Below are 14,162 nucleotides of genomic sequence, written 5' to 3' on the forward strand. Positions count from 1 at the left end.
TTTCTTTCAAAACCAGCTGTTTTATATGCCTCAAACAAGCCATTATCCGGTGAATTTCAATTACACTTTTGCCCAGGTGATATGTGGGCTTTTATTAGAAATAAAGAAAACAAAGAAACAGTGTATTTTTTTTTAGCTCCAACAAAAAGTGGCTTAATGCAATAGTTCTACAGTAATAAAATACAGAGAATAAAAGTATTTACAGCAGTATTCTCAAAACAATACTAAAAATACAAAGGGAAAAAAAAAAAAACCTGTCATAAAAACAATAAGGTGTCTTCTGTTATTTTAATGTTTTACAGATTTTTTCCAGGCGACTCTGAAAGAAAAAAGCAAATAAAGCAAAAAGACATTAAATTATTTTCAAATGATATACATTTTTCAGAAATATATAATTATGTACACCTATGTAAACAAAAAGAAAAGGGAACTTACTGATAAAAGTTTTATATGCTCAAATGCCTTCTTGTCAAGATTGCGCAAGTTTATCCCATCCATGTCATCAGCGGTCAGTCGAATATTCTGTGGTAAGGGAATATTTGATGAAGATAAACCCATTGGTAACATTGGTTTGTGAGGTGAATGAAAATAAACTATATTAAAATGTTTAAACTTTACCTTTCCACTTTCTGTCGGTAAATTAATGAACAAGTCGTCCATTCCTGCTAGTGGGCTGCCGTTGGCAGAGAAGGTATAGACAGGCTCTTGCATCGCTGGTGTCCTAAGTGCTGGAGTTTTAAATACCCTAAAAACAAAAGCAGTGTTATTCAAATCATAGAGACGTAGAGGGGAGGTAACTATCTGAATGGTCAAAGTTGAAATTATATTTATTACAAACCATCAGATTTTTCTCACATGGGCATATTATTTTTACGTGATAACTAAACACTGGGTGCAAAAAGCAAGAATATTCTTTTATCCCTAGTGCACTAGTTCTGTGGTCAGGATGCATCAAAATCTTGGTACTTGTACGATGCTTTCAAAGTGAGAATGGTTCGATCCCAGGCTTCTGTAGCTTGCGGTACTGTTGTACAGATTTGTTGGAATAGATTTATTATTAGTCCTACATAGCTTCATGGTGTGTAATTGTTGCAAATTTGTGCACTAACATCGTTTTAGCTTTTTCTTTTGCGAGAAAAAAAAAACTACAGCTAAAAAGTCATGCAATGGCGGAAGAAATACACCACAGAGTGTGCAGCACCGTGCAACACCAGATGTATCAACCAAGAATTTTCAAAAGAACGCAAATTTAATTGCAACACTACACCACATAGGAGGTAGTGTATGTGGGTCCATTGCTACTACAGGGGAGAGATTTTTCTTTATTTTTGGGTGGGTTGGTATAGGGGGGGGGTTGCCTTTTTCCCTTGCTCCTATTTTTGTGGGTTTTTTTTTTTTTAATCTTTGGGGCGGTTGGATGACCATGTTGTTGTGAAGAGATTCTGTGTTTTTCATCACCTGTCTCTAATCTTCTTCCGGTCCTCCTTCTTCCTGCACTCTCTACTCATCTCTGTGTCCACAAGTGTATAGTTGCACCCCACCCTGGATTTTCTGTCTCCATACACCTCAAATGTATCTGTTCCTTCAGACTTTTTTTCTCCCTTATAGTTCTGGTTAACCCCTTACCTGCCGCAAACATAACTTCGACAACGAGAATGTCCCCTTCCCCCGAGACAACAAGCATGTCCTCTCACCCTTGACAATGAGCATGTCCCCTTCCCCCTAGACTACAAGCATTTTACAAACAAATAAAAGGTCAATGTCTGCCTTGTTTCAATAAAATATTCTATTTGTTAATAAAAGTGTGTTTTTTTTTCTTCGCGACACTCTTCATAGTTTGCCATAGTAGTGATGCTATCTAGTCGACGGTGCTCATTACTAAGGGCTGGCCATATGGTTTGCATATTGTTTTTTTGCCAAATTCACACCAACGCCAATACCATTATCCAAGGTACCCACCGCCGCTAGGGGTGTCAGGAAGAGCCAGGTACAAACCAGTACCTGACAGTCTATAGATGGTAATATAGCGGCTGCAGGCTGTTATAGTTGTGCTGGAATAGCCCCCTAGCAGCGGGCTATCCCAGTTCAGCAATAGCAGGCTGCTGCTGCTTTTTTGTATCAGGCCGATTTGGGAAATATTGGGGAACTAGTGCAGTTTTCCACACCAAAAAAAACGTGGTGCCCAGCCAGATACAAAAAGCAGCAGCAGCCTGCAATTAGTGAGTGAGGAAAGCCCACTGTTAGAGGGCTGTTCCAGTGCAACAATAACAGCGTGCAGCCGCCCCTCTACCTGACCATCTAGAGAAGGTCAGGTAGTGGTTTGTACCAGACTCTTATGGCACCCTTGGTGGCGGTGGGTACCAGGGTAATGATATTGGCATTCGTGTGAATCTGTCAAAAAAAAAAAAAAGGCGAACACTAATGCCAGCCCTTCGTAAAGAGCATCGTCATGTAGACAGCACCACTATCATGGCAAACTATGAAGAGTGTTTATTAACAAATAGAAAATGCTATTGAAACAAAAACGCAGGTCCTCTTTGACCATTTTATGTTAATAAAATACTGGTCATCGACGTAGTCCTTTGAATCCGAAGTAGTCCACAGCAGGTGGTCCTATAGGACCAAAAGAAAAATGCCTGGTTGCTAAGAGGGAGGGGACAGGCTTGTTGCCAAGGTAATGCTTGCGGCAGGTAAGGGGCACTGTTCTTAGTAAATGTGCCCCAATGTGTGAACAGGTCCTACACATTCCCAACAACAAACAGCACTATCCAAACAAAAACAACATATGCAGTTAAAATTCGGACAGCCGGACCGTGCTCTGTAAGCCTGCGTGGAGTAAGTGTATTTTAGCCCCAGCAGAAGCGCAAGTTTAATTTTTTTTCCCAGTCTGGGATTTGAACCCACAACCTCCACACTCCACTTGCCTTTGAGAGATACAGAACAGAGCCTCTATCCACTAGACCAGTGGAGGTGAACCTACGGCACGGGTGCCAAGGGTGGCACTGTGAGCCCTTTCTGTGGGCTCCCAGGATTTCACCCCAATTTAGAGTTTGCCAGACAGGACTCAAGGCTTTCTCCTGTGATCCAATACAGCCCAGGACGTGCCAAGCTCAGAGCTATTTTAAAGCAACATCCTTAGCTGCCAGGACTACAGGAGGAGCAGGAAGGATTGGATAGAGATGGATTGTCATTTGAGCTCCTGCTCTGGGTCCCCTGATCCTTCCTCTTCAGGGGACCCTGGTGGGAAGCTACAATCCAAATTTCTCCATCATCTTTCTATTGTATTGGTGAACTCAGGACACCTATACAATTAAAACCTGTGCTACAGCAAGAAGCAATAAGTTACTGCTTATATTGTCATGTTGGCACTTTGCTACAAGTGGGTTTTGGTTGTAGCTTGGGCACTCTGTCTCCAAAAGGTTCGCCGTCACTGCACCAGACTATGGGCTTACTGGTTATCTATGGGAGGTATATACTACAGTTAAATGAATAAAAACATACACGACAAAACATAAGGGGACATTCAGATGGGTGTGTCTGCTGTGAATTAAAAAATAAATAAAATGCGGACATGATGTCTGCGTTTAGACCATATTGTATCTGTTATTTTCACATGCCTAGCAACATTTGAGGAAAAAAAAACAGGCTGGACGGCACTTGCATGACATCTGTGTGCAATATTTTGTGGATCCATTGACTTCTATAGATGCACATGGTCCACATGCTAGACAAAATAATGTATGCTGCAATTGGACATGGATATAAAAAGCACCAGTCTAAATGAGCCCTAAATGATGCTATTTAAATATTAACACTACTAGGACAATATTTACAACACATATACTACATGGTCATAAAACACTAAAGCTCTCCTAGCAAATTACTGGCTGACCGTTACTGAACGCATACGTTTCAAAGAAAATGTGTATGCAATCAGAAACGTTTGCATTCCATTTCTAAAAGCAATGTAAACGCCCCATGTGACCACATCCTAAACATTCGTTAAAGGTATTTGCGAGGCTTAGTATGTTTGAGGTAACAGGTTCCCCTTAAAGAAAGAAGTGTGAACAAAGTGTTAAAGGGGTTTTCCCAGACAACAAATTACTGATAACCTATCCATAGAATAAGACATCAGTCGATGAACAGGAAGCATGCAGATCACTGTTAGGTGTAGTGGTCATGCCTGATTAGCTGCACATCCACTAGCTTGTTAAGTACCTAGTATCAATCTTCGGTGTGACCAAAGGCGTGTAGCCCACCATTGAAGAGTCTGCCAGTCTGCTGTTAGAGGGCGTTGCACGGGTTCTTTTGCTTGTTCTGCAAGAGAAAATATATATTTAGTGTTAAAATGCTTTAACCCCTTAAGGACGCAGCCATTTTGTAGCTTAAGGCTCAGTCCCATTTTTTGGATTCTGACCTGCGTCTCTTTATATGGTTATAACTTTTGAACACTTTTACTTATCAAAGAGATTCTGAGATTTTTTTTTCCCCACATGTTGTACTTCATTTTAGTGGTAAATTTTGACTGATAAGTTTTGCGTTTATTCACAAAAAAAAAAAAAAAAAAAATAATAAAATATATATATATATACACATACACACATACACACATACATACTTCAAGAAAGAGAAGACAGCACACCAAGTAATTGAATGGTGGTGGGTGCAAGCTCACTAGGATCGGGCCAAAGATCCTCTGATGATATACGATGAGAAATTAGGCAGCACTCCGATAGTATCGTGCAAAAAAGTGATTTTCTTTATTCCACTTTGATTTTCTAAAGACATGGAATAAAGAAAATCACTTTTTTGCACGATACTATCGGAGTGCTGCCTAATTTCTCATCATATATATATATATATATATATATATATATATATATATATATATATATATATATATATATATATATATATATATATATATATATATATATATATATATATATATATATATATATATATATTGAATTTTTAGAAAAATTTGCCATTTTCGAAATTACCACGTTTTCAGGCAGATCGATTTACCACATAAATAACTTGCCGAATAACATTTCCCATTTGTCTACTTTACTTTTTCATAATTTTTTAAATGTCTGGATAATTTATTTTGACGTCACGCGGCTTACAAATCAATTAGAGATTTTCCGTATTTTCAGAATTGACTCTTTTGTGGATAAATACAGTTTTGAAATCAAATTTTACATATTGAGCATTAAAACCCCCTATGTAACCAACCCATTTTCAAATCTGAACCCCACAACCTATCAGAAACAGCATTTACGAAGATTGTTAACCCCTTGAGATCTTCATAGTAATTGAATCAAAATGGCGGTGAAATTTAGAATGGTCAAATTTTGTCGGTTATACGTTCATTTAGCCCTAAAATTTACACATTTCCAAAAGATAAAAAGAAAACCCACCATACAATTTGTTCTACAATTTCTCCCGAGTGCAGAGACTCCCCTCATGTGGCCGTTACTTGTTTTATGGTCACACAGCGAGGCGCAGAAGGCAAGGAGCGCCCTGCAGCTGACAGGATTTTAGTTTTCTCATTGCCCCCTTTTGAAGGCTATAAAATTTTTGCTTTTCCGTTATTTGGGCCATGTGACGGCAAATAACGGCAACATTTACCTCTTGGCAGTGGTGCTTGCAGCAGAAATTCTAGCTTTCCTGGCAGTGCCAAGCTTTTTAGTGGAAACTTTACCCTGAAAAAAGGACAAAACAGACAATTTACTAGCACCGGCATGAAAATAAACAAACACATAGAAAAGAGGACCTCTGTGGTCGATTTGGGACCCTAAACCGACTACAGGTCCTTATGGACCTTTGGCTTGGGTTCCCAAATCGACTTGTATGAGGGCTGTATGTGGTGAACATAAAAAAATATAATAATATAATATAACTGTTAATTAGTCAGCTGCAAGTCTGATGAGGCACATCAGACTCATATCTTCAGATCCCGCTCCTCATCTTGTGATGCGGACAGTATCCCGGGGTCGTACATACAGCGTTTGCACAGTGAAGCCGGGATGTACTGTGCTGTTTTCACTTGCCGCAACACCCAGGCTCCAAGGCTGAGGCAAGTTTAAATAAAGTTTAATTGTTTTTTTTTTTGCAGGATGATCGCTGAAAAACAATACAAGGCGATTTGGAACACTAAACCACTGACCCACAAGGACCTATGTGTGGTTAAGTGCCCCCTTTAACTCCTATGCAAAGGAAAGGGATAACAATATAACCAGTCAAGGTTTTCTTCCTCTCTCAAAAAACAAAAAAGGCCCCACTGAAATCTAAAAGGGCAGAGAAGGGCAAACTATATACCACTCGTCCTAAAAAGGAATCAGCCATTACATGGCATCCAATAATATTTCTGCAGCAAATCTACACTGACTAGTATGAGGAAAGTTGATCAATTACCTGTCACAAGTCCCAAAAGGACAGAAGTAAAAGGGTTGCTAAAATGGATAACGACTAACTGTGACATTTTGTTACAAGATTTCACCAATTCAGTTTAAGTTTGTGAGGAGCTCCAAATCTCCAATACGTTACTTTACAAGAGTCCATTTGTTATGAACGTTGTAACTAACGTTTTTTCTATAGCTCCAATATACAATCATCACCTTACTGCAGTCATTTGCCTGTGAACCCTTTCTGCCAGCCTCAGAACCTCTACCTTCTGCCAAACAGTCTAGCGGTCAACTGTACAAGGGGTATATGGATATGCTGGCTGTGGACTCCAGGGAGAGGGGCTAGGCAATGAGCGGTCTGTTCTGTCTATTTATCCTGTGCACACCACTAACTTCTCTCTAGGCTTTGACAAGGATAGGATCAGCACAGCATTCAGATACACAGAATGAAGGCTATTTACGTCTTACTTCTATGTGCTCCCCACCCCCTTGGATGAGAGTGATAGCATCTGCTGAACAGCCTGGCTGACACACCCATCATGGTAGGTAGTGTGTACAGTAATTATGTCTGGATTTGTATACAATCCCTTCCCATGTAACAATTTCACATAGGTGCATATATGGGAGTGTGCAAGTGTTTACAGGTTACAGTAACTAATGCATGTTAATATGATGTGAAACTAACCAAACAAATACAATTTGTTTGACATCATCACATCTCTGTTGGACACATAATAAGGATACTTTATTTAGTGAATTATTGGGTGTCCAGTACAAGATGCAGGGGTCCAGTGCTCTGTGCCGCCATCTCTGAACTTCCCTGCACCAGATGCCCGTACAAGTGGCAATACAGAGGAGAGACTTCAGCCTGAGCAGTTTGTGCATGTGAGAGAGCTCAGCATTATGGGAAGTGAGGGAAGCTGCTCTGGCCTCCATGCCCTTAACTAAGCTGATGTCACAACCAGGAAGTGCCTGCCAACTGCAGAGGAAACTAAAGATAATTCACAGGCTAGGAAGAAGGCAGCGGCATGATATAGGCATCATTGGAATTGATGTCAACGGCCCTATCCAGGTGTGCTTAGACTATTTTTAGAGAGGCAAATAACTTTCAGGCTGACACAAGGTTTAAGTTTCATACGTTGAATTCATCTGACACCTGGTGCAAAAATGTACATACTAATACATCACACATCTGTTCCCAAGAGAATACAGCAGTCATAGTCATACTGAATGTTATCCAGCAGGATATCCTCTCCCCTGCGTAGACACTACCAGTATTGAGCAGAATAAAGAAAGCAAACATGAAATACTCACGTTTGTTTTTGGTCTGAGCACACTGGTCCCTGGAATATTTTCCACTATTTCTTCAATAGATGTTCCTTTTGCTTTCTTTGCTGTATAAAACATGGTAGACAAAAAAAAAAAATGTTTGAAAAACACCGCCTCAGTTATTGTTACACAAACAAATTAAGACTGAAGATAAGAGATCCATGGAGCGATTCATATTTGGAGGCCTTTTTTAGTCATTACTTTGCATCTGTAAAGGATTTAACCCCTATTGGCTTTCTACAGCGTTTATTAAGGGTACATGTGACGCGACGCCTTTCTACAGCAGCGTGTCAGAAGAAGATTGTGGGATATTGGGTCTCGCTGTTGCCGAGCCGTGTTATCACAGCCCAGACCCGGCACTAACACCTGGGATCGAAAAAACAGATGCCAGGTGTTTAAACCCTTACACGCCGCGGTCAAGCATGACTGCGGCGTGTAGGTGTTTCACTAGGGGGATCCGATCTATTCTGCGGCTGCCCCAGGGTTCGGCATGTGCCCCGAGGCTACCGACTCCTCTTCACGCCGGATTCCACTTCCAGGCCGGACACGGCTGTAAGTAACTGAGCATGTGCAGCAAGTGTATTGAAGGTAAGGGCTTGAACAAGCGATCCGATGAACGCTTGTTCAAGCCAAAGTCTGGAAAATATAAAAAAAGTCCCCTAAGAAAATCCAAATAAAAGTACCTTGCGCCGTCTGTGAGGGACGTATATACGGTGGCAGTATTTACGTCTCTCATACGACTGTGTGAATGTAGCCTTGTTTACATAATTTGTAAAGCTTTATTTCCCCTAAAAAACAAGAGCATAAGAAGCTCAAAGAATATTGGATCCTGCCAGAGGGGATGGTAGTGACCAATGTGTGCACCGTACTGCCGCCAGACCCAGCTATGGGGACATATATCCAGTGGCAAGTTTCCAGACAGATATATGTCCCCACAATGCCCGTGTGAAAGCGGTCTAAAGGGTATACTATATGCAAATGTAAAGACGAAATCTGACACTCGAATACAAAGATTACACATCCACTAGGCAAGACCAACGCGTTTCTAAGAACTTCCATAATAGGTCTCATATACTGGATATGCACTTTCATTTAGTCCATTAAAACGAGAACAATTTGGCGAGATAGAGATTTCCTATTCACGTTTGCACATGTAATATTGCCTACAGTGGGCAGGGGAAAGCAGGGGGGCATTTGTCCTGTAATGCTCCCGAAAAAGCCCTTTTTCCTGTGCACCTTTTTACATTGTATTTGTGGATCCAACACTCATATGTATAGAATCTGGTAGTGTATCATTTTCTTTTTCTCATTAAAGGATATACTGACCTTTTCTGGCAGGCTTAAAAGGAGTTTGAGAAACACTGGATGTCACTTGCTCCATATCCGCATTCACCTAATCCAAACAGAGCGTGAGAAAACAATTGAGCGTGTTTATCGAAGCCATTTAATAGATATACACTGCTGCATATATTGACGCCTGAGCGCTGGCAGTAATAGTTTGGAATACTTTTAACCCACACCATGCCAAAAGGAGTCTATTGCTACAAACACTGAACATGAACAGTTCTAAATCTTTAAACAAAAGCGGAATAATGACTCTTAACCAAAATCTCAATTTAGATTCCAATGAAGACACACTTAATTGTCTGTGCCTGGCAGAAGGTCTGTCTAGAGAAGGCTAATTACTTCAGACAAGTAATGTGTGATTGTAACGGCTTTAAGGGCAGCTACATTATAACTTAAGATGTGGTAGGAGCATGCCAGGGAACATTAGATCCATTATAAATAACAGCTAAAATTACCTAGCCACATCATAATAGCCAATAATTGGACGGTATCAGCCTTCATTATTCTCAAACTTTATTTCCAGTTGCTTCATGCAACACTTTGTAAAGACTTGCCAAGGGATGAGACTTAGGACTAAAGAAGGAAGACTATTCCATTTAATAAGCACTAAAAGGTACGTTAACCTTTACAGGTGAACTAAACTTTTAAATGCAAATGTTCACCGTTTCACTACTTTTTGCACAACTTTTTGTTCTCCAACAAGGAAATTAATGGCAAAATTTACAAGTGTTTGATTGATTATTCACCCAATAATTTTCCTGGATCAATTATAACTGACATTTAAATAGTTCTCCTAATCATGCTGCTCACATTTCACATAATGAGACAAAGAAGACGCCTAATGTGTCATGACAGACCATTCAAAACCGTTTACATCAGCTGCAAGGGTATCTGACCATACCACCAGGCACAGGCGTCAATCTTGCATTATAATATAGGAGATCACTTAAAAGAAACCTACCACTTCGGATGGGCTTCTAAGCAGCACATGCCGTGCACCAGCTCAGGGTGAGCAGGTGCCAGCACTTATCTTCGATATGTTTTTAAACGTTTTTGAAGAGTTTTAACACTTTATTAATCTTTATATCTGAACTAGCTTCCCCGCAGCGAGGTCCACGCACCAAGTCCCCATGCAGCAACTCGTAACTCTGTTCCCCAGAAAGCCAAAGAAATCCAAGTGCACAGCCCAATCACATTTACGTTTCCTTCGAAATGAATATGCAATTGGGCCATATCAATGCACACGGCCCGTGTACTTTGATTCTGATTCTAAACTCCTTCAAACTTTATGTTTTCTGTAAAATTTCACCAAAAAGCCAAATATCTCTAACTTCATGTACCGTGTATACTCAAGTGGATGTCGACCCGAGTATAAGCGAGGTACCCAATTTAAATCTCAAAAAAACCTTTGAAAACGTTTCGACTCAAGTATACGCCGAGGGTGGGAAATGCAGCTGCTACTTATGAATAAAATGTGCAGCAGAGCGCCGCCGTACATTTAACCTCCAGCAAAGTGCCCTCCCCACCCAGCAGGTCTTCGGCTTCCTGGCCGTGCCGGCAGATGCACCTCTATGCGATCTGCTGGCACAAACTATGACATCAGCAGGCCGCATCATAGTTTATCTGCCATAGTTCATCCGCATCATAGTGCATCTGGAAGAAAGCTGAAGACCTGCTGCGGGGAGTAGAGTACGATGAGGGACAGCGCCAGAAGGTGAGTAATACGTTTATATATTTTATATACCCAAGAATAAGCCTAGTGGGGCTTTTTCAACACAAATTCTGCTGAAATTATCAGCCTTTACTCAAGTGTATTCGGTAAGTAGTATATGTGTTACAGAAACCTCTAATCAGCAATGAATAGTGTTTAGGCTGCATTCACATGTGATGTTTACACATACACAACAGCTGAGAAGAGGCGATTTGCCCAATTACATTGTTAACATTGTGTTTACAAAAGAAATGTTAAAGCAAACATCAACATGATAACGGTTGCATTTTGTAAACAGAAATGTAATTAGGTAATCTCCTTTTCTCAGCTCTTGCGTTTCAACGAAAGCAGTCTTAGGGTTCATTCACACAGGCGGGCACACATCAGCTCGCTGGCGGTGCTGTAACAAGGCAAAATATAGGACATATCAGGGTGTAGGGGGAGAACGTGAGCGCACCGCAGTGTGACTAGGCACAATAGGGACAGATTTTGGTCCCACATTATGTTCGTGTGAATGTACCCTTAGAAGTACAATAGGAAGGTATTCTGTGCCACCCATACTACACAGATTTATTAAGATGGTTTTGCCACACTGAGAGCCTCTTCGTTCAGGGGAGAGATATTTTTATTTTATAAGGCACACCCATTTACAGCCACAAAATTGGATGTGGTAAGGCTCCAGTGAATGATTGTCAAGCGATCATGAGAGTCTTGTCTAGCTAGGACTGGAAGCAGAAGCCACAGGGACCATGCCATGGGCACGTAGAGACATTACATTATTAGTTATTACAAAGTAAGACATACCATTTATATCCTCCTGAGAGATATAGATATTAGGGCTCATTCACACTGCCGCCTGCGGGGCCGTACACATGTGGTCACAAATTTGCGGCCGCATGTACGTCCCCGTAGACGGCAATAGCGGCACGGCGGGGATCCGGTGCCACACATGTGTGGCACCGATCCAGGCTGCACACCGCAAAAAGATAGAGAAAGCTCCATCTTTCGGCGGATGTGCGGCAGTGTGCCGCTATTTCCTATGGAGGGAGGAGGGGTCACCTCCAGCACACGGCAGTATGCTCGCCTGGCGGGCATACCGCGTGTGAATGTACCCTTATATAGATAGGAAGCCAGTATTAAAACTGTGGTAACATATCTACAATTCATGGGTCAGCTTCAGGGGTTTCCTTAGACTCACCATTGCAGCAGCCTCTAAAGTTTTGAGGCTTCCCCCTTTGGCTGAAAGAGGAGATTAAAAAAATCAATTAATATGAATTACAAGTTTAATTTAGCATTATAAAAATTATTACTTTAAAAAATGCAATATTACAATGTAAACCAATGTATATATAGAAAAACGAAGGCTTAGTTTAACATGACTGCTTTCATTCCTAACCAGGCCACTGTGGATCAATAAGAATCTCTTACCCTACACAACACTTATTTTACTAGATGAATGCTTTTTTTATACAGCTGGTAGTGCAGGGTGTATGAAAGGAGTAACAACATTTCTAGCCATTGAGTGACTTATAACCTTCAGTTTCCCCTCAGGCTCCTACACCAAATGTAAATAACAGTAGTTCTTGTAGTTCCTATAATTCATTATGTCACGATTCAGTTCAGAATTCTCTACTAAAGAGATCTAGCCCCCTCAGTCACACCAGGATGTCTGTCTACAGGCGCTGTTTGACAACTGATGGTGGTTGGTAGAAATGTCACAAGATTTGGGCCTTTAAATTGGCAACATATCCCTTGCTGAGGGAATTTAGAGTCCAAACATGGTGTTGTAGTGCCCTGTAACAGAGGAGCATTGAACTGTGGACATTTGAATATTTCCCTTATGGAAACTCAGCAATTCTTACTTTATTTTAATCTATGGAGTTATGTTATATACATTCTGTTTATTAATACTGTATCTGTAAAATGTAACCACTCCTCCCCTGGTAGAAAGTATATAAGGAGAATAGCGCCTGGTCTTAGTGTCTGCAGTTAAGGAACAGAGCTTGGAGGGGAGGACTGTCAGGCTACCTGAACAACCAGAAGAATCTGACGAGAATGGGATACTCGCCATAGACCTTGGGCTCCTAGCCTGTGACTAGGGTACCAGCCTGCTGAGAAAGACAGGCCTTTCCTCAGCAATAACCCTTCTGCTAGGGAGGAGACTGGAGACGTCAGCTCTTTGATTTGCTTGTATTGCTTTGTACCTGAATTTCTTCAGTAAAGAAGGAAACAATTCACTGCAGAACCTGACTCTCTGGACTTATTGCCCAATGGGATGCACCAAGTCTCTACCATCCTTTCCGGAGAGCATCAACACGTGGCGACACCTTGATGGTGCCCAATGGACCCAGCATAGTGTTGGGGCCACCCCTAACCTGGGTACTGCAGTGTCCCCAGTCTAGTCCGACAGTCCCCTTCTGGCTTACACTTTGTTCCACCAGCTGCTGAAGAGTCAAGACGCTTCATAGGCACAATAAAAAAAATTATCACTTTCTGCAGAATTAGCCAGACCTTAGAGTGCATGTGAATAAAGAAGGTTTAGCAGAAAACACACATTCCGCCAGAAATATTACCTGAAGAAAAAAAAAGTGGGAGCTAATTTGTTTTGATGGGTTTTTTTTTGGTAAAAAAAAAAAAAGTGCAGTTTATATGCATGGAGCCCAATATGTTGAGATTTAAAACCATCAGAAAATACCTGAAGTCTTATGTATAAAAAAAACCCAAAACATAACAGTCTAATCCTCTCATGTGTTTGTCACATCATTATATGTAATTGATGAGAAAAATTTACTTACCAAAGAAATCCACCCAGCGCATCTCTCTCATAGCGACAGGGAGTTTGATGAGCTCAATATTGTACAAGTTATCAACCTCCTTCAGATTGCTTACAACGTTGGCTTTTAATTCTTCTACAATTATCTTGACTAGGAGTTAAAAACACAGAATATATGACTTCCAATAACAAATTGTACAAGAAAAGGAAAAAAATACCAGCGTCAATACCCAATAAGATTTACAGCAAGATACTTTGTGTTTACAATGCATTATTTGTATTAACCTAACTCATTCATGGTTCGTCAGATAACTTTACATATGCTTAGGTCACTGTAGACATTGACATATATAAACCACAAATAGAACCAAGTTTCAGACGTTCTGCTGCACATAAAAAACACAGGAGTGCCAGCCAACTAATCCACCATCAAAAACCGGCTACACCACAACTAGTGGATTTACACTACACCGTGGGGCAGAGAGGTATTTAGTCAGACATCAATTGTGCAAGATCTCCCACTTATTTAGAGGAGGTTGTACCTTCAATGTCCATTACAGGCCTCTCATCTTTTAAGTATTGGGTCACCTAC

General features: G+C 40.8%; 1 protein-coding gene across 3 annotated transcripts in view; it reads right to left on the reverse strand.

Annotated features, from left to right (window-relative positions):
- The window catches only part of CDCA8 (cell division cycle associated 8), an 18,552-nt gene continuing 4,390 nt past the window's right edge, over positions 1-14,162 (reverse strand). For all 3 annotated transcript variants that reach the window (XM_072136756.1, XM_072136758.1, XM_072136759.1), the window contains exons 3-11: positions 13,593-13,721; positions 11,996-12,036; positions 9,066-9,132; positions 7,725-7,804; positions 5,635-5,708; positions 4,219-4,317; positions 619-745; positions 436-522; positions 1-319 (exon numbers count right to left, since the gene is read on the reverse strand). In XM_072136756.1, the coding sequence (XP_071992857.1) occupies positions 284-319; positions 436-522; positions 619-745; positions 4,219-4,317; positions 5,635-5,708; positions 7,725-7,804; positions 9,066-9,132; positions 11,996-12,036; positions 13,593-13,721 (740 nt within the window). In that variant the 3' untranslated portion in view covers positions 1-283. The remainder of the gene's footprint in view (positions 320-435; positions 523-618; positions 746-4,218; positions 4,318-5,634; positions 5,709-7,724; positions 7,805-9,065; positions 9,133-11,995; positions 12,037-13,592; positions 13,722-14,162) is intronic.

The sequence above is a fragment of the Engystomops pustulosus genome, chromosome 2 (assembly GCF_040894005.1).
Source record: "Engystomops pustulosus chromosome 2, aEngPut4.maternal, whole genome shotgun sequence".
Lineage (NCBI taxonomy): Eukaryota > Metazoa > Chordata > Amphibia > Anura > Leptodactylidae > Engystomops > Engystomops pustulosus.